General features: G+C 41.4%; 1 protein-coding gene across 5 annotated transcripts in view; it reads left to right on the top strand.

Moving 5' to 3' along the window:
• kcnab2a (potassium voltage-gated channel subfamily A regulatory beta subunit 2a) overlaps positions 1-27206 on the top strand; it is a 104985-nt gene that overhangs the window by 58533 nt on the left and 19246 nt on the right. For 4 of the 5 annotated variants that reach the window (XM_030051390.1, XM_030051391.1, XM_030051392.1 and 1 more), the window contains 3 exons: positions 25540-25583; positions 26077-26114; positions 26448-26527. In XM_030051390.1, coding sequence (XP_029907250.1) covers positions 25540-25583; positions 26077-26114; positions 26448-26527 — 162 coding nt within the window. Of the gene's footprint in view, positions 1-10395; positions 11445-25539; positions 25584-26076; positions 26115-26447; positions 26528-27206 lie in introns of those variants that run through there. The other variant, XM_030051389.1, reaches the window with a different exon arrangement.

The following is a 27206-nucleotide window of genomic DNA, read 5'->3' as shown; positions in this document are numbered from 1 at the left end:
AAGGTTAATATAGCCCATTGAATGAGGACTTTGCACCAAAGCTTTTAATAGTGTTTCTGGGATGTCTTGGTGTGGTCACTCTTGCAAATTTAATGCAGAGGGAAATTTCCTATTTGAAACACCTGACTGAACTTTTTAATGTGCAGCAAAGAGCCAGATCCTGGCTCTGTTTGATGTGACTATCTTAGTGCTGTCATTAATGTTGCATGATGTACACAGACGATGCTAAAAGTGGTGGGCTTTTTGTGAAGTTAGTGTCCCATTGATTAAACTTGACACATTTCATTTGATTGTTTTGTCTGTCATTTCATGGGCCACTTTGGCCTCAGTTTTCCTCACCTGTCTCATCGCCCCCCATCTTTGATAGACTGGATGACATATCCCTCTTTTCTGCTCTACTTGATCCTTTTAAGGTTCCCAGTTTTGCTGTTTTTGCCTATGTATTATTGAGGCGCCCTGTCCTTAGAGACACTGTATCCACTCCGGCCGAAGCCATCTCTACAAGCCTTGCATAACTTGACCAAAAAATGTGGCACAGAGTTGTGTCGCTGTCTGTGTCTCTGGTTCTTATGTAAGCTTAAACTTGCACCTTTCGTCCTGCTCCTCTGCCTTTTTATTTTTCCTTTTCCCCTGCCTTTAATGCCTCACCGTCTCCCCTTTCCCCTCTTGGTTTCAGTTTATAAGGCATAGAATTTACTTGTTGTGTTGTCTGTTCCATTCTGCTGACTATATCTTTCCAGCCTTATCCTCAGTTATTTTGAGGTGTCATGCATTAGTGTTAATGAGGACCGGGACCTTTGGCAGGACCACCGGAGGAGGCTGGTAGAGCCACTGACACCCCTCTAAATGTCGAGGTCAGGGATTTACCATCTGCAGCCAGTAACTGTATAGCGGAGGAAGATCACTCCACTAGTACTAGTGATATGCCATCTAGGTTCTATATGTTCCACAGGTACATGTGACATTTCAAACATCTGCCCACACGCAAACAAACACTTCCCTTTCAAAAAGACAGCGGGGGGTTACCCAGTCAAACAAAGCATCAGGCATCAGAATTGCTTTAGCTTCTTTATTCAGTTTTATGTTCTGTGTGAATACTAGCAAAACACAAGATTTGGAATCAACATTTGGAAAGAGCACCTCTAGAAGGAGTCTGACTCACTCTGTTTACTTGTGTATGCACTTTTTGCCATGTGTGTTTCTCAGGGGGGTTGCTGCATGGTCTGTTTAGGTGGTGCAGAGCCCTAAGAACCTGGCATGAAAGAAATGCTGCGCTCGCTCATAAATCAGACAAGTCAGATAAGAATCTACCAACTGGAGGCTGATATGCTGTCACAGGAAGCCATATGACTGCAGTAACCAAGGCAGAGCATGAATTAAATAGTTTGTAAAGTGATTTTCTTTGTTGCAACAGCGCTGTGTTACTGCAGCACTTAGTAAAACTTAGGTTTTTCAAAAGAGGTTTTCAAAGGTGTATCCAAAGTCTGGGTAGTCTGAGGCTATGTCCACACTAAGCCTGATAAATTTGAAAATACATATTTGTTTTCCTTATTTTGAACCTCTGTCTGCCTGTCTGCTGTTGTAGTGAAGAAGGGGAATACAGAGCTTTTTAGGATTGTTATAAGATGTAGGCTATAGTCATGTGTCAGGTATGTGCAGGCCATCTATAGGGCCTTTCACCATTTTTAGCTAATTCAGTATGGACTGCAGGCCTTTGGAAAATGGAAAACAATAGTCTGGTGTAGTGCAGATTGAACACCAAAGCAGTGTTTTCAGATTTACCCGGCTAAGTGCAGACATGGCCTTAACTCACTTCAATCATGCACATCCCTCAGCTCACATCTCCATAAAAAGCACACTTTTTAATATTTAAATTTCTCTTTATTAATTAATACTCAGCTCTTTGCAAGCTGACCTTAAATACAAACACTAGTAAACTGCCCCAGTTCACCAAATTCAACCACAAACTATTATAAAACATCTGAGTGCAGTGTGTTTAGGTGCGTAAATATGTTACTGCCACATTATTTTAAGGCTGAATAGGAAAGGATACCAGTAATGTTTTGTTTTTGAGGTCATGCTGCTTTTCTTTTCTTTTTTTTTCTTGAATGTGAAATGCACCCAAACATTTGTCTCGAGACTGGCTGGCACTGACTTAATGACTACTGGATTGAGACGAGGTGTTTCAGTGAAGTGGGGCGTCTACTTTGTACACACCGCTGCAGCAAAATGGTGATTTAGAGTTACATGCAGGGGCCCTTATAAGAACAAGCAAAGCCTGCTCCCCTGTAAAGTTTCAGGTATTGATATTGGAATTTGCATAATGTTTTTGGAGGATTGTTTTGGGGTAGTTTATTCTTGCCCACTTGGCTTCAAGCCAAGAGTGTCATCCTGTTTTATTTGTTGTAAACTTGTTGGCCCGTGAAGCCCTTTGAGACTGTAAACAGTGGAGCTCTAAATAAACTCAAACAAACTTGAATCAGTTCTGAATAAAACTGTGATGAGTTGCTATATCCCCTCCCCACCCATTATGCTTGACTTGCTTAGTTCTTTCATGTTGACCTTGTAATGGCTGAAGAGGTGCTGATTTTCATAGGTTAACTAAATTCTCATGATGATGTTGAATTCATATACAGTCACAGCTGTGACTAAGAGCATCCCTGCAGTGTCTTTTCCATGAGGTGCTGTTATTTATGATGAATGCACACAGGCAGGAGAGGGGATATTCTGTGGAACAGAACAGATTATTCCATCCCCTCTGCGCTTTCTTCAGATTAGCGAGCGTATTCCCCAGGTCTGTTTAGCTCAATCCCCTCCAGTTGATCACACCTTGTTACACAAGACTTGACACTAAAATTTCTGGACAGTGTACCTCACTGATCACTGCTGTTTTGTAATGGTCATACATCTGCCTAGATACACATGTACAGCCACATTAATACTGCGTAAGCACTCCGTCACGTAACACAAACAGACACTTGCTCTCTACAGAAGTCTGCATCCTGAGGTGGCACCGTTACTCATTTTTTTAGTTGTAGATATTTCTGTAGATCTCAAGGTGAATGATCATATTTAACATTTTTCTATGTTTACTGTAAAATAAATGTGATTGATTAGGGAGCCTGAGGTGTTTTCTATTACACTCAGTTACATAAAAACAGGGGTTCCCTGTTCTGTGTTTTGGAGTGTCACAGCTCTCTTGCTGAGTTTGATGTGTTGCGGGGACAGCTGAAGGGACAGCTCCTCCTGAGCCCTGCCATCTGCAGGGAATCTCTGCTCACTGGAGAATTAAAAACTGCAGTGCTCACTGCTCACAGATGTGATCTCTCTGCCTCTCACCCTCCAGAAATTCCTGGATTCGCTGATCTAGTATTTAGTTGGAGCTCGGCTAATACTTAATAAACTTAACATCCTCTCTGTATGATGCCAGTGCCATTTAAAACTCCCATAACATTTCCTACTTTTGTTGCATAATTTAAATGATGTTCATTTGAATCATGCTACAAAAAAACAAACAAACAAACAAACAAAAAAAACACAACATGCAAATCAGAATTGGCACCCGTTTGTATTATCAACTGTATTATTAATTGTATTATCAACAGTTTGTATTATCAACTCATAAATCAACCAATCAAATCTTATATTTGCATGCATCTGCCCATTCTTTAGCAGTCCTGAGGTGTAGTGGAAGGGCTGGGCAATATAATGATACTATATTGATATCATTATATAAGACTAGATATCATCTGAGATTTTAGATATTGTAATATTGTGATCTGACATAAGTGTTATCTTATGCTGGTTTTAAAGGCTGCTTTACACTACGAGCCAGTAGCTCATTAATAATAAGCAAATGTGCCAGAGGAGTCTAAAAAAAAAAAAAAAACATATCTAAATTATTTAGTCACAATTTTCTTTTATTTGTCACAGTAATGTGTTGCTGTTGTAGTTATTGTTGACAGATCATATAAAATTTCCAAAAAATGATGGGAAAAAAAGGAAATTAACAAAATACTTTAATGTTGTGGTTCAGCTTCATTGTGCAGCAACTAGTAGAGGTACAGCATTTGATTCACATGCTTAAAGTCTGAGCTCCAGAGCTAAACAAAATATGTGTAACTAAGACATAATTAACAACAAGGTAATGTATTTTGTTTGCACAGCAAGTTACATCCTTATTGCAGTGAATGAATTGTCTGTGTGGGCTGTGAACAGCAAGCCGTCAAGCCCCAGGGTGCAGTAACATGCTAGAAAAGCATTGACGCATCTGTCGTTCATATAAGGCAACACTGTCAATCTGGCTGGCCTCACATGGTTTTCCATTAACCCCTTTCACACTTCCCCTCTCTCCCTTGTCTCAGAGCTGCTATCAGTTTCGGTCACTCACTCAAATCCTCTCTAATGCTGTTCAATTAAACGGTCAGTGGAACTTAAACCTCCAGTGGACAGCTGGCCACAGTAAGACAATTCACACTTGTGGCCGTGCCTCTCTGCGCTCTGGTCCGCACTGCAATAACAAACACTGCGTGCCACAAATCACATGGTGCTGGCCTGATTCCCCAGGATGAGCTTCCTTAAAGCCCCAGCATGTAGAATATTACCCTCAATTTATCATTCTCAAATTAATTTTAAAAGAATATGTAGCTGTAAATAATTACATCACCATGGTCAAAGGTTTATACCATGTGTTGCTTTCTTTGTGTTTACTCTGTGTCAGTGGTTTTGCGAGTGGGGTCCTTGAGAGGCTTGCAGAGGATCCCTAGCTTTCACTAAAATTATGTTGCAAAAGAAATGTATGAGTGATTGTTTTAACATAGTGTTTAGTTTCACCACTTTGAATCTATTTGACAGTGTTTGACATTTAAACAATTTAACATTTAACACAACCAAATTAGCTTTTCATACCAGGGTTCCTGGGGCAAAATGACTTCAAATGTGTGTCCGCAGCTTAATAAAGCTCAATGTAGGGGTCCAGAGCATGAGTTGTTTTTTTTTTTTTTTTAAAGCCCTGCCGGGTTTGTCCTGGTGTGTGATTTTTGCTTGAAGTTTGCGGTGCAAATAGGAGTCTCAACCAAAAGAGCAGGACTGCAACTACACGCCTGTTTGTTGCATGGAAGAACTGTACTGTAGGAGAGCAGATAAACAGTGCAGATGTTGTCTAGTCCCAGCACCTAGCTAGGTGTGCAACGTGAACTGTAGTTGAAGTTACTACAGTCCTGGAATAATCAGGATTATCACATCATTTGCCGGATGTATTGTCAACAACAAATACAGTTTGTACAGCCAGACTTTTTTGCTACACATAAATTAGCCTGTACAGTCGCAAAGCACTAGCTTACCCAACAGCAGGCGAGCAAAGATCACTGTGTACGAAGTAAGGCAGGGTGGTTTCAATGACTGATAGACTGACCTGAATTTGGCTCCTGACAAACTTATCTTGTGCCGTGGGAAGAATAAAACTCCTACTTAGACAAGTTTATTTCAGTTTATTCCATTATTCAGTTCAATTTCACCTCTCCTCTCCTGTATACATATTCTTTGTAGTGTACAGTGGAGGTGGGTCGGGGTAGGAGTGCGGCTTTTTTTGAAAGCTGACATAAAATACTAACCCTAAGGGACTAATTCCTTTGCCAAAATCAACAAATTTCAAATTCTACTGGCAGTATTTTTAAGTTTTTAGTGAGAGATGTTACTAGAGAAAACAGAGCGACAGTGAGATAAAACACTTGAACCGTCTTTGGCTTTACATTTATGAGTATAGATTGCTGTATTTACCCAGCTCGGAGCACTTTTCATTTCAAGATGCTAATACCCCTATTTGATTGCAGGCTTCAAAGGAATCTTTATCATAGGATCTCGGCAGTCATCCCCACAGTGAGCTCCAGAAAGCCAATGTCTGCTAAACTAACTTGGACATATCAGGCCTAACACCCTGCAGCAATACTGGCTGCCAGCTCTTGTGTATCCCAGTTCGATGGAGGCGCACAAAGTGCCCCTGAGAGCGAATTAGGCACCACGAGGCACCACATGAGACACTGACTGCAATGGCAAATTTCAAATTTGGGACTCCTTTTTTCCCCTAAGGTTTCTCGAATTTTGTCTGGGTTGCAGTCTTCACTGAACTGATGCAGAAGACATAATGTCTATTTTTAGAGCTGATGCTGACGAGACTGGTGGTGAAGGATTGTTGCTCATGACAGTAGCCCCCTGCACCTCTGTGGACAGAGTAGTTTGTAAATCTCTGTAGATTAGTGTAGCTGCCACTGTGCTCTTAGATCGGTCGTGCAGGCAGGCTGCAGGGTTTGGGAGAGGTCAGTTGTCTTAGCTCAGCCTCCTGCACTACCAGCAGGGAGTCCCCTGATGCTTCATTATGGTATGGCATCATTGATTGGACATGCTCCTCGCTGGCAAGAACTGTGAAAATGGACAGAGCAAAACCAATAGTTTGCCTAATTGTGTGTGTCTGTCCTGCAGCATTCTTATCTAGCATGGTCAATAAATAGGGTACATTTGTGCACAACAGTTCCAGTGTGGAGGCCAGTTGATTTTTTACAGCTGATAGGCTAGATTTTTTATTTTAATTTTTGCCTTGAGCTTTTTCCTTTCCCCCTGTCTGCGCAGCCTTCAGAAGAACAAGCCTGTGCTGATGCTGTTGGTGCTCACGGTGGATTTTGCTCGGCTGTAGTCGTGATCAGAGAAATACACGTGTACCATTGTATATCTACAGTCCCTTTCTAGCTTTTCTCTCCTCTTCCTCCCCCGCATGCTGAGTGAAGTGCAGGGCCCTATCAGCACTCTGCACTCCCTCCGAGTGATTGAGAGTCCGAGAAGGATTTTTGCAGCTGAGTAGATTTTTGGATAACTGCAAATCAGGCCCTTAATCAAAGTAAGAAGGCTGAGGCCACAAGGGAGGACATTGTGATAATATGTGGAGTAGGAGGAGATGGATTTCTTTTCCTTACACTGAAATCTGTTCTGAACACCACCTTGAATCCCCCACTAACAACGAATACCCATTCCATTGTTTCTTTACGCCTTGATGCACAAATTGGCTTTTCATCTTAAGAAAAAAAGTCACATTTGCGTTAGTTTACATTGTAATTACCCCACTTTGAGCACCCTGAATTTGGTGTCATTAATCAGTAATTTAACAGTAGCACTTTGAGGCATTATGGGAAGATCAAAGTTTTTCAAATATGCCCTGCAGTGAAACAATGTGCCTCAACTATTTGTGTGCTGGTTATTTTTAGTTTTGTATCCTGTATTTCTGAATTATACTGTAGTTAACAATGAATAGAGCTTTATTGCAAATTTGCTTCAGCAGACTCTGAAGGAACACAAAGCAGCTTCTAGTACAGGCCGGTGTTTTGTCGATAACAGTGTTGGGAAAAGAAGTCTTGATAATGTATCCCGGTGTTTAACCATGCTGACTTTGCCTCTGGTTCACTGGCAGGCCAGCAGGCAGTGCAACCACTGCAGTGCAATTTGATGCGTCATGCAAGTGAAAACGTTATTAATGAAATCAGCAGAATGGTGGTTTATGGAGCATGAGTATTGCATGGGGGGGACCTCCCCTCTAGCGATATCATTACTGCACTGTAGCTGTTGTGGCATGATGGCATGACTGACATGATAACCCAACAAAGCCATGCATGCGTGTCCCGTGTTGATAAGCGAGCAGACGTGGAACACTGCAGGTTTGTAAAGAAAAAGATATAAAAAGTCTTTGCTTGTCAACTTCTCACATCACAGCAGTAGGCACAGGCTTTCAAAATGTCACTGTAACACTGGCTAATATTGTGAAAGTGAGCCATACAGGACATCATGCAGTGATAAGACACCAGTCATCTTCAATGATTGTCTTTTCTGTTTGTCTGGTCTTTTGTTATTTCCTTTATTCCAGATAAAGTCTAATGGGATGAGAAGCATGCTGTCAATCTGAAGAGGGTTGGCAGATGTGCTTGTGTGGATTATTAAAGCATGATTAGTGTGACGGCCATGGTTTATGGGATTGTGCAGTGACACATTTGATGCTTACTTTTAGGCATATCCCAGAGTAGTTTGACATAGTCCACACTGAGGTATTTGATAATTATAAAAAAGTGGCAACATAGGATGTTCTGTAATACTATTTTTGACAATTTCTTTATAATATTAAAGTGAATAGGACACAGTGCACAGAATTTTGCATGTAGTGGGAATCAGTCAGCTTGACAAAATGCCAAAAGAGGCACAACATGAAAAACGATTGATCTATTGATCCATCAGGTGATGGATCACTGGTCTGTGAGATGACGCATGCTTGTATTGATTGTCTTGCATTGCACACCAGTTAATAAATGTGTAGATATTCAGACTCAAATAAATCAAGGGTCAACAAAGGGCTTATTTTCAGTAATAATGACAGGAAATCAGTCATCACCCAGCTTCATATAAACCATGGCAGGATAAAAGCCCCAGTCATATGGGATCGAGGCGAGAACATTGTACAGAAATAAAATTTATCTTCAATGATTGTCTTAATGAAATCAGCAGATTTCCATAACCAACCTGATTTTATATCACATTTTCTCTAATAGTATTCTGCTATGCATGGTTGAAGCTGGATGTTGGGGACATATTCCTGTATCCTAGGGCTATGGGGGTTTCAGTCAGGCTTAGTTAGGGGCTGGTGTGGATTCCAAGACTGAAACTCTATCTGTGCAGCCTGAACTCCTGTCTCAGGCCTCTCCCACTTCTCAGTACAGTACCCACCCAATGTCACGACTCCCAGGGGCCCTGGTGCAGAGCGGATTGTAGCATCATGTTCCAATGGCAGTGTTGGCGAGTGTATGTGCGTACACATGCTGCACTGGGTGAGGGAAAGCCAGGTCATGCTCTCACGATTGACTGCTTTGTCAATCTGAGGAGAAAGAAAGTGAAGGCGGGAAGAATGTTATCAGCCCCCAATCAGTTCTCCATCACCCTGATCCAAACTGCCGGACATAACCCAACGACCCTGTCAGGCTGAGTATGATGGGAGATAACAAGAACCCAACGACTTTGCCTATATGATGCCTCTTTGCTCCTAGGATTGATATGCACACATACATACAGTATGATGGGTATGCTAGTACCAGGGCACCCCATGACCCTCTTCAGCTGCTTTGTTTGTGTGGTGAATGGACATTGAAAAGGTCCCCGTGGGCCTGACTTGTCTACTGGCCTGCACTACATGATGGAGCCATACATCCACCCACCCACACATACAGCTAAAGGTGCTTCTTCAGTGTGAACTTCAATTTAGATTACAGTTGCATTAAATCACTTTTTTTCTCCTACTTTCTATTTACGTCCTGGGGAGCAAAAGGTCATAGTTCCAAGAATAGGGCTGTCAGTTAGCAACAGCCTGTTTGCTGGATCCCTTTGATGGAGGTTGGTTCTTCCACTGCCTCACTACATGTCTGCTCCTCACGGCATCTCTTTTAATTATCTCCTTGGCACACTAGCTGGTCCACTCAGATAAGCTTCAGTATTGTATTACTGGGAGCGTGGGTCCTCTACTGTCTCCACAGTCTGCAGCCAGTGTTGCGTTCACTTCAATTACTATGGTATTTACTTTCAGCCTCCAACCATTATCATATTTTCACTATTACCTCCGCGTACTCGGTTCACCTTAGAGTGCTGCAATTAGCAATCATATTGGTTTCTACTCAGTAAAAATAATAATAACAAATTTGATACAGTAGTTGGCCACTGGAGCTTTATCCCACCAGAGTGATGCCTTCTTTTTGGCCACATGGAATTGCTCAGCCAAATTAATTTGCAAAATTAGGCTGCATAATTTTTGTTAATGATTATTTCCATATTTCACTTTGGGGACAAAGGGTGTAGCAATACAGGCAACAATACAGCACCTCAGCTGTAAGATGACTGTGACACTCCTGCCTTTGACATATATTGGCACAGATAAAGTTACATAATGAATATTTCATGGGCAGTTGAACAGACCCACGTGAGACCCTCCATTTCTGGGGCCATAGGCTATTGTTAAAGTCCTGACCATTGAGGCTTTGTCTCCCCCCCCCTTCTTCTTGCAGAATAAACTCTGCTAAATCACATTGGGGGACAACAGACAGGCAAAGATATGCATAAAAAATGCAGTGGCCTTTCTTTTAGCAGCAGCTGTAAACACAACTGATTCCACTGGCTTGCTCTCGTGCTGCTCTAGCTCTCTCAACATTTGTCTTCAGAGCTTCTCTTCATATCCCTCCCACCACATTCTCTCTCTCTCTCTCTCTCTCTCTCTCTCTCTCTCTCTCTCTCTCCCTCTCTCTCTCCCTCCTCCCATCTCTTGCCTGTGCGCACCGTGCCTCTTTATGCTGAGCACAAGGCATACAGATGTAAGTTTAATCCAGACAACGGCTGGGGCTGGAAAGTGAATATGAGGCTGTCCTTTGACTGACAGAGCAGTCAGCGGAATATTTCAGCTCCACTGCCAGGACAGATTCAGCGGGGGAGATGAAAACCTCCTGGAATTGTGTGTCGCGCTCTATTCTCTCCATCTCGTTGTGTGGACATCCACGTCTCCACATTTAAATCTTTGCAGCAAGAGGTGTTATCTCTAGGGCTGAGCCCAGCTTAAAAAGAAAATTGCAAGGCTCTCAATCTCCTCATCAACCTCTGATTAACTGAGAAAACAAGAACAGGACACACAGAAGGATCAAGGAAAAAACTGTAAAAGGAAATTTAGAGAGTCTTCCTTCATATTGGACTCATTTTTTGAAAATAATGTCTGTTTTTGAGCTGGACCTCTTGTTGTGAACCCAAAGTCTGCAGTGGATGCTTATTGGTCTCAAAAAGATTCACACCAACTGAAGCAGTGATGCTCTAATGTTGTTGGACTCGGACTGCCTTTGACTGGACTTTGCCTTCACTTGACACCTATAAGCCCTTATTCATTTTTTTTGCAAATAACCAGATTTTCTCCCTGCTTTTGCACCTTTTTCTCCCTGGTGTTCATGAGCTGGTCAGTCTCTTAAGTGGCTGGGCAGTGATTTCTGACAGGAGCAGAGTGTATTTGGATCGACTCAAGGTAGTAGCGTCCTACAGACTGAACTGTCTCACCCTCTCCAGAGGATCCTCAGGCTTCAGCCTCTCCACTTCTGGGAGTCTGCCTTACCTGATTTAGCCAGAGGAGAGTTTTAATTAGAGTATCTCTGCAACTGGGTCGACAGGCCAGCAGCCAGTATGCAGGTGTCATTAGTGTGCACGGACCATCGCGGGGGTGTGAGCCGCAACACAGAGGACCGGCTAAACCGTCAGAATGCCAACAGCCCCAGCACGGGCACCCGCAGCAAGTTCAGAGCTGTGGCAATGGTGGCTCGCAGTCTGGGACAGCTCTCTGTTCAGAGTGTGCCTTCGTCCAGTGAGCAAAGCATGAAGACTGGCATGAAATATAGGTAGGGCATGCATACTCAGTAAACACTCCAGTGTGGCATCTGACTCCACAGCTGAATCTGAGAATGAGGGAGTCCATGTGCAGTGACAGATACAGTGCTTGTTTTGATGTCCATTTATCTGTTGTTACAGATATTTAGTAATCTGCTGTGTCACCTGTTAACAGCTACTAAAAGGATTTAGGTATGTATTAAATCTTTAGCAGGCTCTTAGACTTGAGGATTTTAGGGCAGCCCTCCTCCACACAGTAGTTTCTGAATAATGAAACTCAAATACTTGGGCTTAGGGAAGAATACATCACCCACTGTCGTCTGCTTTATCTTCCTTACACTCCCCTGTCAAAAATGCCAAACCCCACCTGTTTAGGATTGATGATATCCATCACGTTTACAGAAATGCTGAATTATAACAGTAATTAAGCACTTAATAAAACTCCAAACCTTTTATTTAACCAAGCAAGCTTGACCTAAGACAGTGGGCTCTTGCGAGGAAAGATTTGACCCAGAGTTTCATCCATTATTAGTTCTGCTTGAGTGGTATGACAAATGGGTTGGTAAGCAATTTTAATTTGGTTGGTGGCAGTTGTCTGTGCTGCTATATTGGGGTGTGACACAAACCAACACTATTAACAAAGCAAGTCACATTTGTTCATATTAACAGGTCTGCTTCAGTCAGGCCAAACTCTAAACAATTTTCCCAAATTTTCCTCATACAGTAGGGATCAGGATACTTGTGTACTTTAAGACAAAATGCATTTTAGTAACCTTCTTTTATATTAATAATCCTGACAATCCCCTAGTTTTGAATTAAAGTGAGGTTAAAGTGTGGGCTTTTAACAGTCACTATCATTAACTGTTGAACTCGGTTGGCTAATTAAATATCCAAATAAGCTGTAATTCTAATCAAATTAAAAATACAATTACATATCATTAATGGCTGTGCAAACAGTCACACTTAATGACCTATTTTTCCATATTAAGAAGATTACATGATAAAACACCACTACGTGTTTATTTTACAGCCTTTACATGCAGTGAATACAAATTTAGACACTTTGAATAATCATAATCTTTGGCCATAGTATTGTGTTTTAATATTGCACCACGTTAATTTTTACGCTACGCCTTCTATCAACTGATCACTGCTAAATTGTGGTTTTTAGTTTTGTGTTGCTTTCATCTTTCAGCGTCGTGGATGAAAGGTCTTGTGTTGCATTAGAGGAAAATGGTGTAGCCTGTTTTTGACTGCACACGTCCCAAGGGACATGAAAACTAATGGCCTTGTACTATCTACTGTACCCTTCAAAAACACCCATATTTAACATGTAGGCATAGATTTGCTTGGATAAAAGCATTTATAACAAGATGCAAATGTCATCTTATTTGGGTGTTTTTAATTATTCAAATTATTCCATCTCTTTTTGCACACAGGCTGAAAAAACAAGAGATTACAAAATGAAATGTCTCTAAACATGCAAGTGCTGAGGGAAATGGAGCAAAGAGAAGATTTAACAGTGGCCGAGAAAAAAAAAAAAAAAGTGCAGCCAATACAAGAGAGGTTGGAAAATGTATTTTATGAGTGCAAATTACTTTTCACTTCACATGAAATACTTCATCTATGATATATTATACATATAGTACATAGAGCAAGCAGGTTAGTGTTGCAAAATATCCAGTTTACATCTCAGTCTTGATTCACTCTGTCAGGGCTTTTTTGCAGTAATCACTGGCTTCCTGTACATTATACTGCTTATCACATGTTTCCCAAGACAATCATTCGACAAAAAATTGGCTGAAAATTATTTCATTAAAAGCTTAAGAACTTTGCAAGCTCCCACCAAAATAAAACAGTTCAGCAGGACTGCAGCCACCCCTAAAGAGAGCTGGGTGTTGAGAAATTAACAACTGGAATTGTATGCAGGAAGTACATCACCCATCCTCAGTGCTGTTGTCTGAAAGGACAGCAGAATCCTTCATATCTGATTTGCTAGCGGCAGCCTACCCATGTTGGCACACTGTCATCATTGAGGCTAATGATACTGAATGAATAAAAGCATTTTCAGCTTTGGGGCCAGCGCTTGATTATGTTTCTTACATCTGCAGCACAGTTCAAAATACAGAAGAGGCACTGTGTCTGTGAGCCAGGCTTGTGATCTGATGTAAATTGAAGATAGTGTAAATGTAGCATGATACATTAAGATACATGTGCTGAGGGTGAAACATATGGCTTTTGATTTAGTAGGGAGAGAAAAAGAAGGAGGGAAAGAATGAGAGAGTGAGAGAGAGTGCTAAGGTTAGAGATAGTGTAAGCACTGTGCCCATGAGGAAGTAGGCTGAGATGATCTGTGCTCATGTCAGTGTGAATCTTTCCAACACGCCTCCTAAAGTAAAAGCTTGCCAGCACTGTAGCAGACCATTGCATGTCTATGTTCACCGCGCCTCTTCTTTTTTAAATTCAGTTGAATGGGTTAGATAGTGGTTTGGTGGCTGGTTCCCAGAAGAATACAGTTAACACTTGGGTGCATGATAAGGACCTATGAAAATGAAATGCTAGTTTATCACATACTGCCTTGAAAAATGACTTCTGGATGAGTTGCAGAGTACATAAAGCTATTCACTCTCCTCCTCACAAAACTGTCCAAAGTTATCAAAGTTGCCGAACATGTCAAATGTTTCATATTCAATTCAGCTTCTTTTGCATGCATATTTTACTATCCTGTGGATGGCAACCATGAGCTTTAATCAAGCCTGACAGACAAAGCCCTTGGGCAAGGATACAGTTTACTTGAAGCTGACCTCCCCACATGGCCAAGAAAACCATCAAATTGACTGTCTTTTCAAGGTATGGAAGGATTGCGGCAGCTTTAGTTACTGCAGCCCAGCGGCCTGCCTCACCACAGACTGAGCTGTACCATTATGTGACAGTAGGCCTACATGACATGACTGGTTAAAATCACCAAGCCGGGATGCGAGAGCCTGTACTTCCTCCAAGGAATGATTAAATGGCTTCAGTCAGAACTGAATTAATGATGCACGCAAAATGGCTTATGATTATGTAAAGTAGTCTTGCTCAGGGAACGGAAAAATATCTGTGAGAATGGGCAGACAGGGCAGGTGGGGAGTCAATCCCATAAGACCCTGCTTTTCACAGCCCTGTATCAGCTCTCCTCTCAATGCCCAAACGCAGGAAGAATCATGGGGGAATAACTCCTTTCCACATAAATCACTTTATTTGCTTAGGTGTAGCAAATAAATTGCTGCATATGAATATACAGGTGAATACACATTCCTGTCAGACTGCAGTTTGTGTACTTTTTGCAGTCTTAAGGGCTGAATTTAATAATACAGACTAGATAGGATTTGGGCTATTGTGAGGATGTTTTACAAAACACAGGATTGTTTTGTGGCGTAGTTATTATTGGTGAGAATAGACTTGTCCCCCTGCTCAGTTGTATTCAGTATGAGATTATTGCAGTGCCCGTGTAAATATGAGGAGCAGACTAACTTACTCCCTTGGTGCAGATTTACAATAAGTCACCTTAGCTCAGAGCATTCTTGATGGCACAGTTTTCGTCGTAAAGTTGATACTGAATCACAGCCACAGTGTATAGCTAGTGGCAGAGTTGTGTGAGCAGATGGCGTTTAAATCCCATCGCTGTTTTTGCGAAAGGTGTGATGTATCATTATCAGTAACAAAGAAAGAGATGAGAGAGGCATAAAGCACCACGTTAAAGTGTCAAATTCCCCCAAATTCTATGCATTTGGTCACTTCATGTGTACCTGAACAGATGGCAGAGCAGAGGCATAGTCTTTTTGGGAGAAGTAAATGTCCTACAAAATGAAACACAGCATGGTTACTCATTGAATTATTATCACAGAGTTTTCATGTATGCCTCCACTCGATTATTGGCTACGATTTCAGTGTGAAAATTAAATTGGACACACTTGACCGTAGGAGTATTTCCACAGTGTCGGGGGATTTTTAACCTTGTTCGTGAGAGCGAGCATCAAGCTCTGAAAAACTCAAGTACAAGGGCACGCATGGTTGTGGTTTTTGTGACAAAAGCTTGTGGGTGTGAGCTTCGGGGCATCATGAGTGTGGGTGTGTGCTGGGCATTTTCCTGCGTTGTGAGGGCTCTCCATTAGGGAGCCAGCTCTCCACAGCCTGCACTCCTCCTTCTTCAAATATGAATCATAAATAGACCATGGAAGCTGAGCAGAACATGCACAGCAGCACACTCTGGTTACTCCAATATAAATGCCTGAATTCAGCCAAAGCACACACACTACAGTCCTAACAGGCTACAGTAGACAGCTAAGTGCCATCTTAAATGTACGAAAAACATTCACCATCTGTTTGCTCTGGGCATGTGGAGAAAAATTGCCAAACAGTGGGATGGTTCATTTATTGATTGGGGCTTGTGTTTATACGTTGAGGTTTTGTCTGTGTTGGTGTGTGAGAGAGCAAGTGAGGGGGTGGGGGGGTGTTGTGGAATTGTATCAGTGCTTATGTGCCTATAAGCATGTGTGTTTATGGTAGAGATGCAGTTGTGCTAAGTTGAAGGAGGAAATGAAGACAGCTGCTCTTTCCTTGCCTGGCTGATAGTTTAATTAGAGCCGGCATGTTTGTGCCTTAGCAGCACTAGATTCTCTCTGCATATTATTGTCTTAAATGCTCTAGAAATAGCCTAGATATATTAATTTTGCCATGCACTGCAGGAAGACACAATTCCTTCACACCATAGACCTTGTTCAATACCTGCATTTTCCACAGTCTTTAGGCTGCATGATACGTGTGCAGGAATTTCGTCAGACTGTTTGCATTTTCATATGAGTTGCACATGATTTCTAGGTTTGGTTTAGCATAGTAATATGTTGCCTGATTATATAAGCCTAAAGCTGGGTGATTACGTGCACAATTCTCTGTTATTCTTGTGTAAGTGCTGTGCATGGTTATCGAAGGCTGCCAAACTAGTCTATTATGAGTAAAAGACCACTGAATCCAGTGTTTGCATACCAGAACCTATCAGATTGTGCACAAATTGTTTTGACAGTGAAAGTTGTGCATGGATTTAGGTTTGTTATTCTGCATGAGAGGCATTTGAACTGTATGTGTTATGTAATTATGTAATGCAGGGTTTGATGAAAAATGGTAGCACAAATGGGAGTGAAGCTATACTGCAACATGAGCCAAGAACTTGAACGCACTTTGTGAAATGAAGAGAAGCAAATCCAAAATGCAATAGAGCGAAAATCAGCACGGACAAATTACATCTATCCCACAGCATTACACTTACAGTAGTCGTGTCTTATGAATATTTAACCTCACTAGTTTTACTGTAAAATTAGGCAGATGGTATCAGTAGATTCTGAATTAATGTAGTGTGACCACATGCACGGTAATAGCAAGTAAGGCTTATTTGTAGCACCTTTTTAGTTGGTGTCACAGCCTGAATTAAAGAAGTTTTTTTCTGTTCTGATTTTATCATTATGCTGCACTTGTGCTGCTTTTGCTCGCTTTTGTTTTTTCCCTTAAACTCTTGTTCATTTGAGGGATTTGGATTCATGGGGAGGTGCACTGAGAGACAGCTTCTGTCTTTTGTATTACGTTTTACACAATCAGTTTTTGAGCTAAAGGTCACTCTTGCTAGGTTAAGTAATTTGTATTAGCACTTGTGTTAATTATGGTTTATTAAATGTCAATTTATTTCATTTGGTCTTTGCTAGATCTTATTGAGACATTTTTTTTAATTAGCCCCAGTTGTCTCCTCTTGATTGGCAATTCAGACATTTTAGCATGTCTGGGAGCAGCTCTGACATTTTAGATAGGCCAGCTATTGCTAAGACTTGGAATCCCTACCAGGATCTGGTAAGTCTACCCTCCCCTGTATATAAATGAAGATTTTCTATCCTGGCGGGCTGCGGCAGATTTGCTCAGGAAAAGGGCCTGTGAAAACTCATGGGGTTAGAAGAGAGACAGATTCAGCCTTAGGAAAACCCTCTGAGAGCACAATCTGTTAATGCCCACATTAAAGAAAAAAAGAGAGAGACACCCACAGCTGTCTTTGAAATGCTGTTTTTCTCTTTGCTCTTTGCTTTGGGCTGCATCATCAAAAGTTAGGGTGTAGTTCTTATGTATGTGGGATGTGACACACAGGTTGCGTTTGAAATGTGAATTTCAAACGGTACAGTTAACCCCAAAACACAAATTATGTCTTTATCTGCTCACCTCCATATCAATGAAAAAAAAAAAAAAACAATGAAAGAATTGTATGACTGCCAAACACATAGCGAAGGTTGCCCCCACAGTTTCATCTCACCTTTCTCCTAAACAATGGGAGTGAATGGTTTCTGTTTGTCTCTAGCTCCAAAAAGGTCATAAAGCTGGCAGCATGCAAGCAGAGCCTTAATGGTACAATGCTGTAGGGTGTGCAAGACAAAGCGCACAACCATTCATGCTTAAAAAACACGCTGTCACTGAGGTAAATATAGGTCTTTTTGAATCACAGTACATTTGTTAGGCTGTTATGATGACCTCAAAAACTTGAGTCACAACATAAGGTAAGCCAGCACAAATTTTGATTTAAAAAAGGCAATCATTTTAATTTTTATCAGATCAAAAATGCCGAAACACAAAATCATAAGATTCAGGAGATCCAGCCAAACAGATCAAAAGGATGGGAAAGCTCCCAGTCAGACTCAGTGCCATCCTTTAAGATTCCTAGACCATATAAAAACTAAACTAACAAAGCTGTGAAAATAGGACTAGAGGACTGTTCCTCAAAGGAACAAAAAAAGAAAACAATACAGAAACTTGTGTAGCAAACCAAAACATATCCTGCAGTGAGGCATGCTGTTCTCTTTCTGCTTCCCTCACTTCCATTCCTGAGGGAGCTTTTATAGGTGTCACCTCAAGGTGCCAACAAGGCAGCTGAGTAGACCAACTGGCAAATCCTGAAGAAAGACAAAGAGGAATGAGTGAAAGGGATAATGTATTTCCCATTTGGCCAAAATGCATCTTGTCCCATCCTTTCATCTTTGCATCTAAAAATCTACCACTATCGCTAAGGATGTTCCAAAGGGTTAAAATATGCATGAAGGAGCTGTCATGTCTTCTTGCCTCTGTCCCCTAACAAGGTGTGGCCGGAGGATACACAGATGTATCCTCAACGCGGAAATAATGAGTTACAATAATTGATGTACCTATATACTATATACCCTCCTCCATACAGGCAGAAATGTGTAGAAAATAACAAACAAAATCCACAGTCGTAAGCAGACCACACAGGAATGTCCTCTTTTCTGCATTGAGCTATGGGTTTTACATCTTTAGCCTAACATCTGTGAAGTGTTATGGCAAATGTTCATATGCTGATGACTCTGTTTAAGTTGTAGGATGTCAGACTCTGCCCCACAGGCAGAAGTAACTGAGCTGACACATTAAGGCCTCTGATTGTGATTGTCAGGATAGAAGAGATGTGGCAGTTGATTAGGCTGCATACTAAAAATCTTCATTGCTTTTGTGTTTGAAAACCTAGATGCATCTCTTTCTTCATTAACCTTTCTGAATTGTGTTTGTGTGGCTCACTGCGGTTTCCCTTCGGCAATAATACATTTTTACTAAACCTCATTAACAGCCTTTCATCGTCTATTTTGCACATCACGTTCCTTCAACTAGACCTTTGGTGGTTTAGGGGTATAAAGAGAATAAAACTATGGTTCATTGCTAGTGAGATGACAGCCTGCATTCTGATTAATTAACCCAAGCTGCAACACACAGGCGCACATCATCTTAAGAAGTATCTGTTAGGTGTTCTACCTCCATGAGATACACAGGCTTCATTATGGGATGACTTGAATTACACAAACACACGCACGTCTTAACTTTGTGAAATGTTTTTAAGTGGGTAAAACATGAGCCTAAGAATAATTTGGACAGCTGTCAGCCATAATGGTGAAGGCGATCCTGTGCTGGAGGGGTCTCATCATCATGCTTCAGACATCATCACACTGTGGAGTTGAGAACATACCGGTTCACAGGTCGCCGTTCACTCGCTTCCTGTCCTCCTCATATCTTCTCATTTCCCCTGTGACCTTTCATTGAGGAGACGTGAGGAGAAGTCTGTATGTAATGCAATGCACCCCGAGTCACTCAAGGCAAGGTATCGCATGACAGTGGCTACAAAACACTGATTACGCTACGCATGATGTTAAGAGAAATTTGATAGTCGTGTTTTGCTCTGTTTTGAGATCTCGTCAGGCAGAATCCATTTGTTTGAGATGAAGCTGTAGGGACTAGCATGTTGTGTGTGTGTGTGTGTGTGTGTGTGTTGGTTGGATGAATTCCTCTCAAGTTTTGATTGACATGTAGAGGACCAGGTGACAACATAATTTTGATTTTAGGACGGCCTTGTCCTGTAATTACAGGTTGTGTGTGTCCCGGCTCTTGCTCATTGCTCAGTCTTGACTCTACTGATCCAGTTATCTAAGTTCTCAGCTCCTTGCTCTGTCTTCCTCGAGTCACATGGATGTTGCATAAACTTGAATGGAGGCGGAAAACACCTTCAGCCAATACGGGCTTTTGTCATGAGGAGCATGTTTGTTTTTTTGAAGTTGGAGCCACTGACTGGTGAGGTTGTATTAATAGTTCAGCTCAGTGAACATATCTCTCTCAACACATTCTTCCTTACAGCTCTGTGACCCTTTCTCTCATTCATCATCTCCTCCTGCCCGCTGCCTTCACTCCGAGCCTAAGCTCCCTCTCCCAATCCTTCTGACTCATGTCTGCTGCGTGCCGCCAGTCCCTCCTGGCACTCCACTCTCACACCTTACCAGGGTTTGATTGACAGATGATTTGTGGATGTGTCACTGATAATTGCAGAATAATTATTGTTGTATTTGCCACTGTGTTGTTGCCCAGCATAAGGATAATAACCCGCTGCAAGAGTCCTTGGCTTCCAAAGACCTGTGCAGCCTGTTCCAAAAACAACCCATTTCTATTTTACATTATAGGCATTAAACTGATGTCCCTTATTCAAAGTTACTCACATAGAATGCAACAATAAAATGTGCTCAAGTTTCAAAAATCACCAAAATTACAAGCAGCCAACGCACATTCTGGGCGTTAGAATTGTTTTGCCTAGAGAACCAATTCATGAGGTCAGTCTATCTTCAACTCAAGTTGAATATGGTGCGAATAGTTAAGCATTTTGAAATGTACATGTGCCAGCCAGGACCCATGACGCCTGTGTGGCTTGCCCTGTGGAGGCGTGAGCTGTTGCTTTGTCCATGGCTTGCTGCCTTTAACAAGTAGAGAAGTATGGCTTTGTCAGTGTAACGTAAGCTGAAGTTTGGTTGTTTCTTCTGTGTTTAGTTTTTAAAACTGAATTGAATCTAATAATATGTGCATTTTATGACATCGTTTGTCAGTGATATTTGATAAACAGTAGTAATATGGTAGTATCCATGTTGATTAGCAGTATTTTAACAAATGTTTGTGACCAGAGGTTTCTGACCTCTAGTTTTAGACAAAATTGCTTAAAATATACAGCAAACTAATCCTTGAATATTGTGTGAAGTGCTGAGATGTAAATTTAGGGATTCAAGATGGTCCAAATGAAAGCCTGCAGAAATTGGACATGTACATGGAGAACTTAAACCTGTTCACACCAGTGATTGCCAGCAAAGATGTTCACTTATTTTAGCTAATGATACCAGTCACCTACTCGATATATTTATCTCCAAAAAAAACTAGCTCTAATTTTGCCAGTTGCAGCCTGTAACAAATTTTAACAGTATTAGTTGTAAGCTTTTAATGTTACCAAGCATTAGATAGCAGACGCAGCTAACATTAACAATTTGATTGTCAAACTGAAACTAAAGAGAGGGCATGATGTTGGAATAGTTACTGTTGAGGCTAATAAAACATTTGCACTCTTCTGTATAGTATTTCCCAACCCAAGTATGTGAGAATTAGGTAACTATTAAGAAAGCAAATTGTGCCTTTGGTGGTGCTACACAACATTAAATATGGACCACCAGAGACCCAGAATAGCCCAACTCATATTAGGTATGCCAAAGTGTTGTTTGGAAAAAATCTGGTGTACAGCGATTGTAAATAATTACAAATCCTTGAGCCAAAATCTTTTTTTTTTTTTTTTTTTTTTTTTTTGAGCCAAAAGTACTTTTTCCACTGTAATTCTACCAGTGCATATTCTTCATGGCCAGCCTTTGAGTCCCTTTGGCTGAAAGAAAGAAACACTGTCTCTGAAATACCCTGCTTTACCTTGACCTTGATGACATGAAAACATATTGCAGCTCTGAGCCAGTGCCACTTCCTTCAAGGGCCCCCAGAGTCAGCAGCAGAGCCGAATGACAGACTTAGACAGAGAAAGATTCATTATGTGTCAGGCTCAGGTGTACTGCATATGTAAACAGCCCCCTCAAAATAGACCTCCAAGCAACCCCTCATCAGAGCAGATAAACAAACCAAGATCCTGAAATTAGCACCCTTGCTAATTCCAGTGGGGCTGAGGGCTGATTGGAGCAGACGGCTGCTGTTGAAGGAACCGTGCCAGAGATAGCAGTGACTAACATATCTGAGGAAAGAAGGGTACAGGCCATGGGATACAGCCATTAAGTCCCAGAAGAGTTACCTGTTCAGTAAATCTCTGCTGCCTTTGACTCTTTTATAGCAATGGTGTTCTTGTCCTGTACTGTATCTGTCTCCTCCATTATTGAGGAGGATGAGAGCGAGATGACTTTACTGTTGCTGTCCACGTCTGCTTAGGCTCAGCGGGAATCTGACCCCTGCCTGCGTTCAGGCCTTGGCACAGGGTCACTGCAGCCATCCACAATGCGGCACTGAACACCGCCCTGGTAAAATATTGAACACAACACAGTGCTGACAAAGGGACATTATTACAAAGAGAACAATAGCAAGGGCAGGGCTGTGTATTCTGATACACTAGTTTCTTATTTTAAAGTTCAGGGAAGTACTTCGAGCCACTGGTACTGTGTGTGCATATTCATGGTTGAAGCATGCTCAAGCAACACTGACACAAGCTTTGACTTTGCGATGAGACTCAACACTTGCTGATGGGAACATTGCAACTCTAAAGGAACATTTATGCTGTAGCTCCTAGTTCTAGTCTAATTGTACGGGTTTACTATGCATCTCATTTCCTCAACATGCTCGTCCATAATGCTTCCACGCAAAGCTACATGAATACAGTTAATCATGTTAAGTGGTATGTTTGATGCTGAAACGCTCCAAGGCATGAAGGAGACTCTAGTAATCCACCACACAAGACAGCATCTATAGACATGCACTACTGCATTTACACTGCACCCTCTATTTAAGACAAGACACAGTAAAGCAAATGAAGGGGATATTTCACAGTACCATTAGGCAAACATCTCAATCCACCACTGAAAACACAGCAAACTTGCTCAGCTAACATTTTCCCTCAGTAAGCTACGGATTGTTACAGTTCTCTCTGTTTGTGATGCTGAGCAGTTGCTCCCCCCTTCCTCGAGGGGATGTTTTAGTCAAACCAATTAAGAGGTAGTTAATTGTAGATCAGCTCCAGTGGTTCGCCATAGGGGACTTGTGTTAACCTTGTCACCGCGGCAGTGTCTCACCCTGTGCACCGTGAGGACACGTGGTCTCACCAGATTCCCTTATCGCACCCTCTCTCCCATGTGAGCGACTGTGTGCTGATAAGACAGTAGGCCCTTACTAATAGCATCTTTTGGATTCAGTTTAATTCATACTGTAGCAGGATTAGAAACCCTTTTGTAGAAAATAGGTTTGACAGTTTTATTGGTGCTTTACAAAATAGACAAAAACAAGATTTTTTTTTTATTATTTTTTTTTATTTGGTTTGACATGACTTCACTGACATAAATAAATGTAACAAAAAGGTTTGATTCTTGCTGCAAAATGCTATACTTGAAGTATCTTACAGATCTTTAAAATAGAGAAGATAAGATTTAGGATCGGGGCAACTTCACCAGCAGCCACGGTGGTTCAGGGGAGCAGTGGTGGAACTAATGACGTTGGACGATGCAGCATGTTGGACTGTTAATACAGTGAACATTTAACAGGATTAGCTCGACCAAAATAGAGAATATACGGAGATACGTCAAGAAGAAACTTAAGAAGGGACCAGACATTTGAAGAGAGCTCTTTTTTTCTCACTACAACACAAACGAAGCCCACTTAGCCTACTTAGAGGGGATATGATATTGTTGAGATTTCCATATTTATTTTAAATGGTTTAGTTGATGCAAAGTGGGTTTTTTTGGACTCTCTTGCCGTAGAGAGCACATTGAAAGAAGTGTTTTGTTCAGTCACCACAGCAATTTAGTGATCCTACCATGGCTTCACAAAACACCCCCACACACAATCCCACTCACACATGCAGTCACACACATACACACACGCACACACATACACACACACACACACACACACACACACACACACACACACCTTTTCTCTGTCTCCCTCTCTATTCATTTCAAATACAGACATTCCAATTGTATTTTTATACAAACAGGCGCTCTTACAAAAATATATTAGACAGCCTCCCACACTCACGCTCACTTTGACTCCTGCACATGTTACATCATCTCTGATGCCACATACTTTTATCTGTCCACACTGCTAGCTTATCTTTTACAGAAGGCTGACCAGAAGTAGCACGCTTCATTTTCTGAGTTTAATAATTTCTTAGATCAAAGATATCTGAGGGAAAAGAAATATTATGATCTCAAGGGTTTTGGTGATCTGAGCACTGCTGTTCCTTCCAGATACAATTTCAAACAGATTATACTAACTGTGAACCCCTGAGCAAGTAAAACATATTTCAGTGCTCATATTAGATCTATATGATGCCCTACGTCTGGATATTGCCTTTTAAGTAGGAACCTTCTCATATGTATGCATAGCCGTCTCAGAAAACTTTAAAAGCTGACACAAAAGAATAAAAGACCCAACTAAGCTGTGATTGTCAGCAGTGGGGTCTGTCTGGACCGTGATAGGCTCAGAGACGCCAGCTTTAGGGACAAGTTGTTGTGGGGAGTAAAGCCTCTGAGTGGTGGAAGGGGATTTTAGTCACATGGCGGCAAGGGGATCCTGGTGTGCCGTGAGAACCTTCACTGGATGTCATGGTGGGCCTGCTTAAGACACGCTTCCTCTGTCAGACTTTTACTTGACGTTTGTTTGCATGCACACAAACTCACACACATGTTCTGTCTTTGTTCCTCCATACGTGTCCGTCCTACATGAGTCAGAGCAGACAGAGCACACGAGCAGAAACAGGCTGGCTTCAAATCCATGCAAAACCCTGTAAGCTTCCACTGTAAGAAGAAGTTTAGGAAACATACTTTTTCTTACAAGTAAAACTATACCAGCCGTTACAGAGGTGTAATAGGAATGAGGGATTTAATGATTAACCAGTGATCGGTTAATTGCCATTAATAATTTAATCAAGTAATACTTAATTAATCAATGGTTGTTTTATTATACAGATATTTCTTGTATTTTTTTCATCTTTTTTCAGCAACATAACTAGATATCGTTTGTGATTTTGGATATTGTAATATTGTGATATGGCACAAGTGTTCTTTCCTGCTTATAAAGGCTGCATTACAGCAAAGGGATGCAAATTTCTGAACTTAGTAGACTGTTGTATTATTTGTTGTAGCTGTTGTATTATTTTCCTCTACCTGTTGGTCACCATATTCGCATTATTAATGGTTGTGTGAATATCTTATTAATGGTCCAATAGTCATCCCTGTAGTATCGTGACAATATCAAAATCAAGGTATTCGGTCAAAAATATTGTGATATTTGATTCATTCCATATCACTCAGACCTACATTACAGTAGAGAAGCACAATTTTGCGTGCTGCCTGCCTTCCACTACTTATTGTTTCAGGACTGGAGCTTTTTTATCATTGAATACATATTTATTTTGTGCTCAGACTTATAATCTCATGCTTCTACGCTCTGTACTCTGTGGAAGGTATCACAAATCACTGCCACATCAATTCAGCATTAAGGCTAATACCATTCTTTCTGTTTTGACAGAAACCTTGGAAAGTCGGGCCTGCGGGTGTCCTGCCTTGGATTAGGTAAGAGTGTCTTGGACTGTGAGACTGACAGAGAGATTTGTAGAACACCACACAGACTTTGTCCAATGTAATGGACTCATGAAACTAATTGCCTGCTTTCCTCTTTACTCTAATAGTTAGGGGAGGGCTTTGTTATGCAGTGTGTCTAAAGAAATAAAAGTTTCATGGTGTTTGCAGAAAACGTCTTAAAATGTGTTAAATTATAGTGTTAAAAGTCAGCGCCTGAAAAGGTTTTGAACACCAACAGAAACATTCAGATTTCAGAAAAGTTGTAGAGGTGCTGAAAATGGTTCTTATTAGATTTTCTGGTGAAAAGTCGTCCCAGACACAGACTCTTGTTCCAATTGGTTCCACACTTGTTTTTCGATTTTCACATTTACAAAACAAGGTGTGTGTGTGTGTGTGTGTGTTTGTGTATGTGTATGTGTATGAGAGAGAGAGAGAGAGAGAGAGTGATGTACTTACACTCTGCACTTTCTGTCATTCTCTGTAGGAACATGGGTGACGTTCGGCGGACAGATAACGGATGAGGTGAGAGCAGATGGATTTTCTCATCTCACATCAGTCAAGGCTCAGGAATTTGCACCCTTCCATATGATACAGCACACCCTGGTTCTCCCTGGAAGGCTATTGCTGCTTGTAATGCCAATATATTTACAGAGGAAGTCACAGCCAGAGAGTAAACGCATGCCACGTGAGGGCAAAGCCACCAAGGCGTTCCTTCCAAGGCGTGTGAAGGAGGTTTAATAATTGAAAAAGCACTAACACCCCATGCTAGTGATCTCTCAACCCGCCAACGCCTCCTCCTTTTCCTCTACCTTTCCTCTCCCTTTCTTTATTCCTTCTCTCCTACCCTCTCAACAGATGGCAGAGCAGCTGATGACTTTGGCCTATGAGAATGGCATCAATCTGTTTGACACAGCAGAGGTCTACGCTGCTGGGAAGTGAGTACGCCCTGTGCCACAGGTCACTTTATCAGTGATCACCAACTTACACCAAACATGTCTGAAGTACCAGGAGAAACTGGTTAACACGCTTTGGAAAAGATGTAAATACTTCAAGTCCCCTTCCACTCAAAAATATGTTTTTCTTATGTTTATGTCTCCTATTATGGCTGTCCTTGACTATACTGACTTGTATCTGTGTAAAGTTTGTCACTTGAGAGGTGTTTTCACGTGTCTGTGCACACCCCTAAAATCTGAGACTCAGACATGGCCCGGGCCAGCTAGACTTACAGTAGTACATCGCAAATCTGGCAGTCAATCCTGGTGTTGCGTTCCATGTCATTAGCACCAGTTCCGCTAAAAAAAAACAAGAAAAAAAGAAAAGAAAAAAAAACAAGACCAACTTTAAAAGGCTGTTTCATATGAACAATATTAGTGTAGCTAAGAGATTCATTGAAAAAAGTATATTGTTTTTCGTGGTTAGGTTTTCAAATATGGCACAATATTGATGGGACGTTCGTGTTCGGTGAACAGAGCTCTGGTTGTGAGCCGGTGTGTGAGCAGGCAGGGAGGTGGGCAGGGACTATTTGCGTACTCATACATCTGTGCATTTTTAATTAGGGCGAGGTTTAGAGTTACATTTAAGGTACAAAGGGATTTTTTTCATGAAAAATGTCTA

The sequence above is a fragment of the Myripristis murdjan genome, chromosome 5 (genome assembly GCF_902150065.1).
Source record: "Myripristis murdjan chromosome 5, fMyrMur1.1, whole genome shotgun sequence".
NCBI classification, from domain to species: Eukaryota; Metazoa; Chordata; class Actinopteri; order Holocentriformes; family Holocentridae; genus Myripristis; species Myripristis murdjan.
The sequence above is the reverse complement of the archived record's forward strand: the minus strand, read 5'-3'. Positions and strand labels throughout refer to the sequence as shown.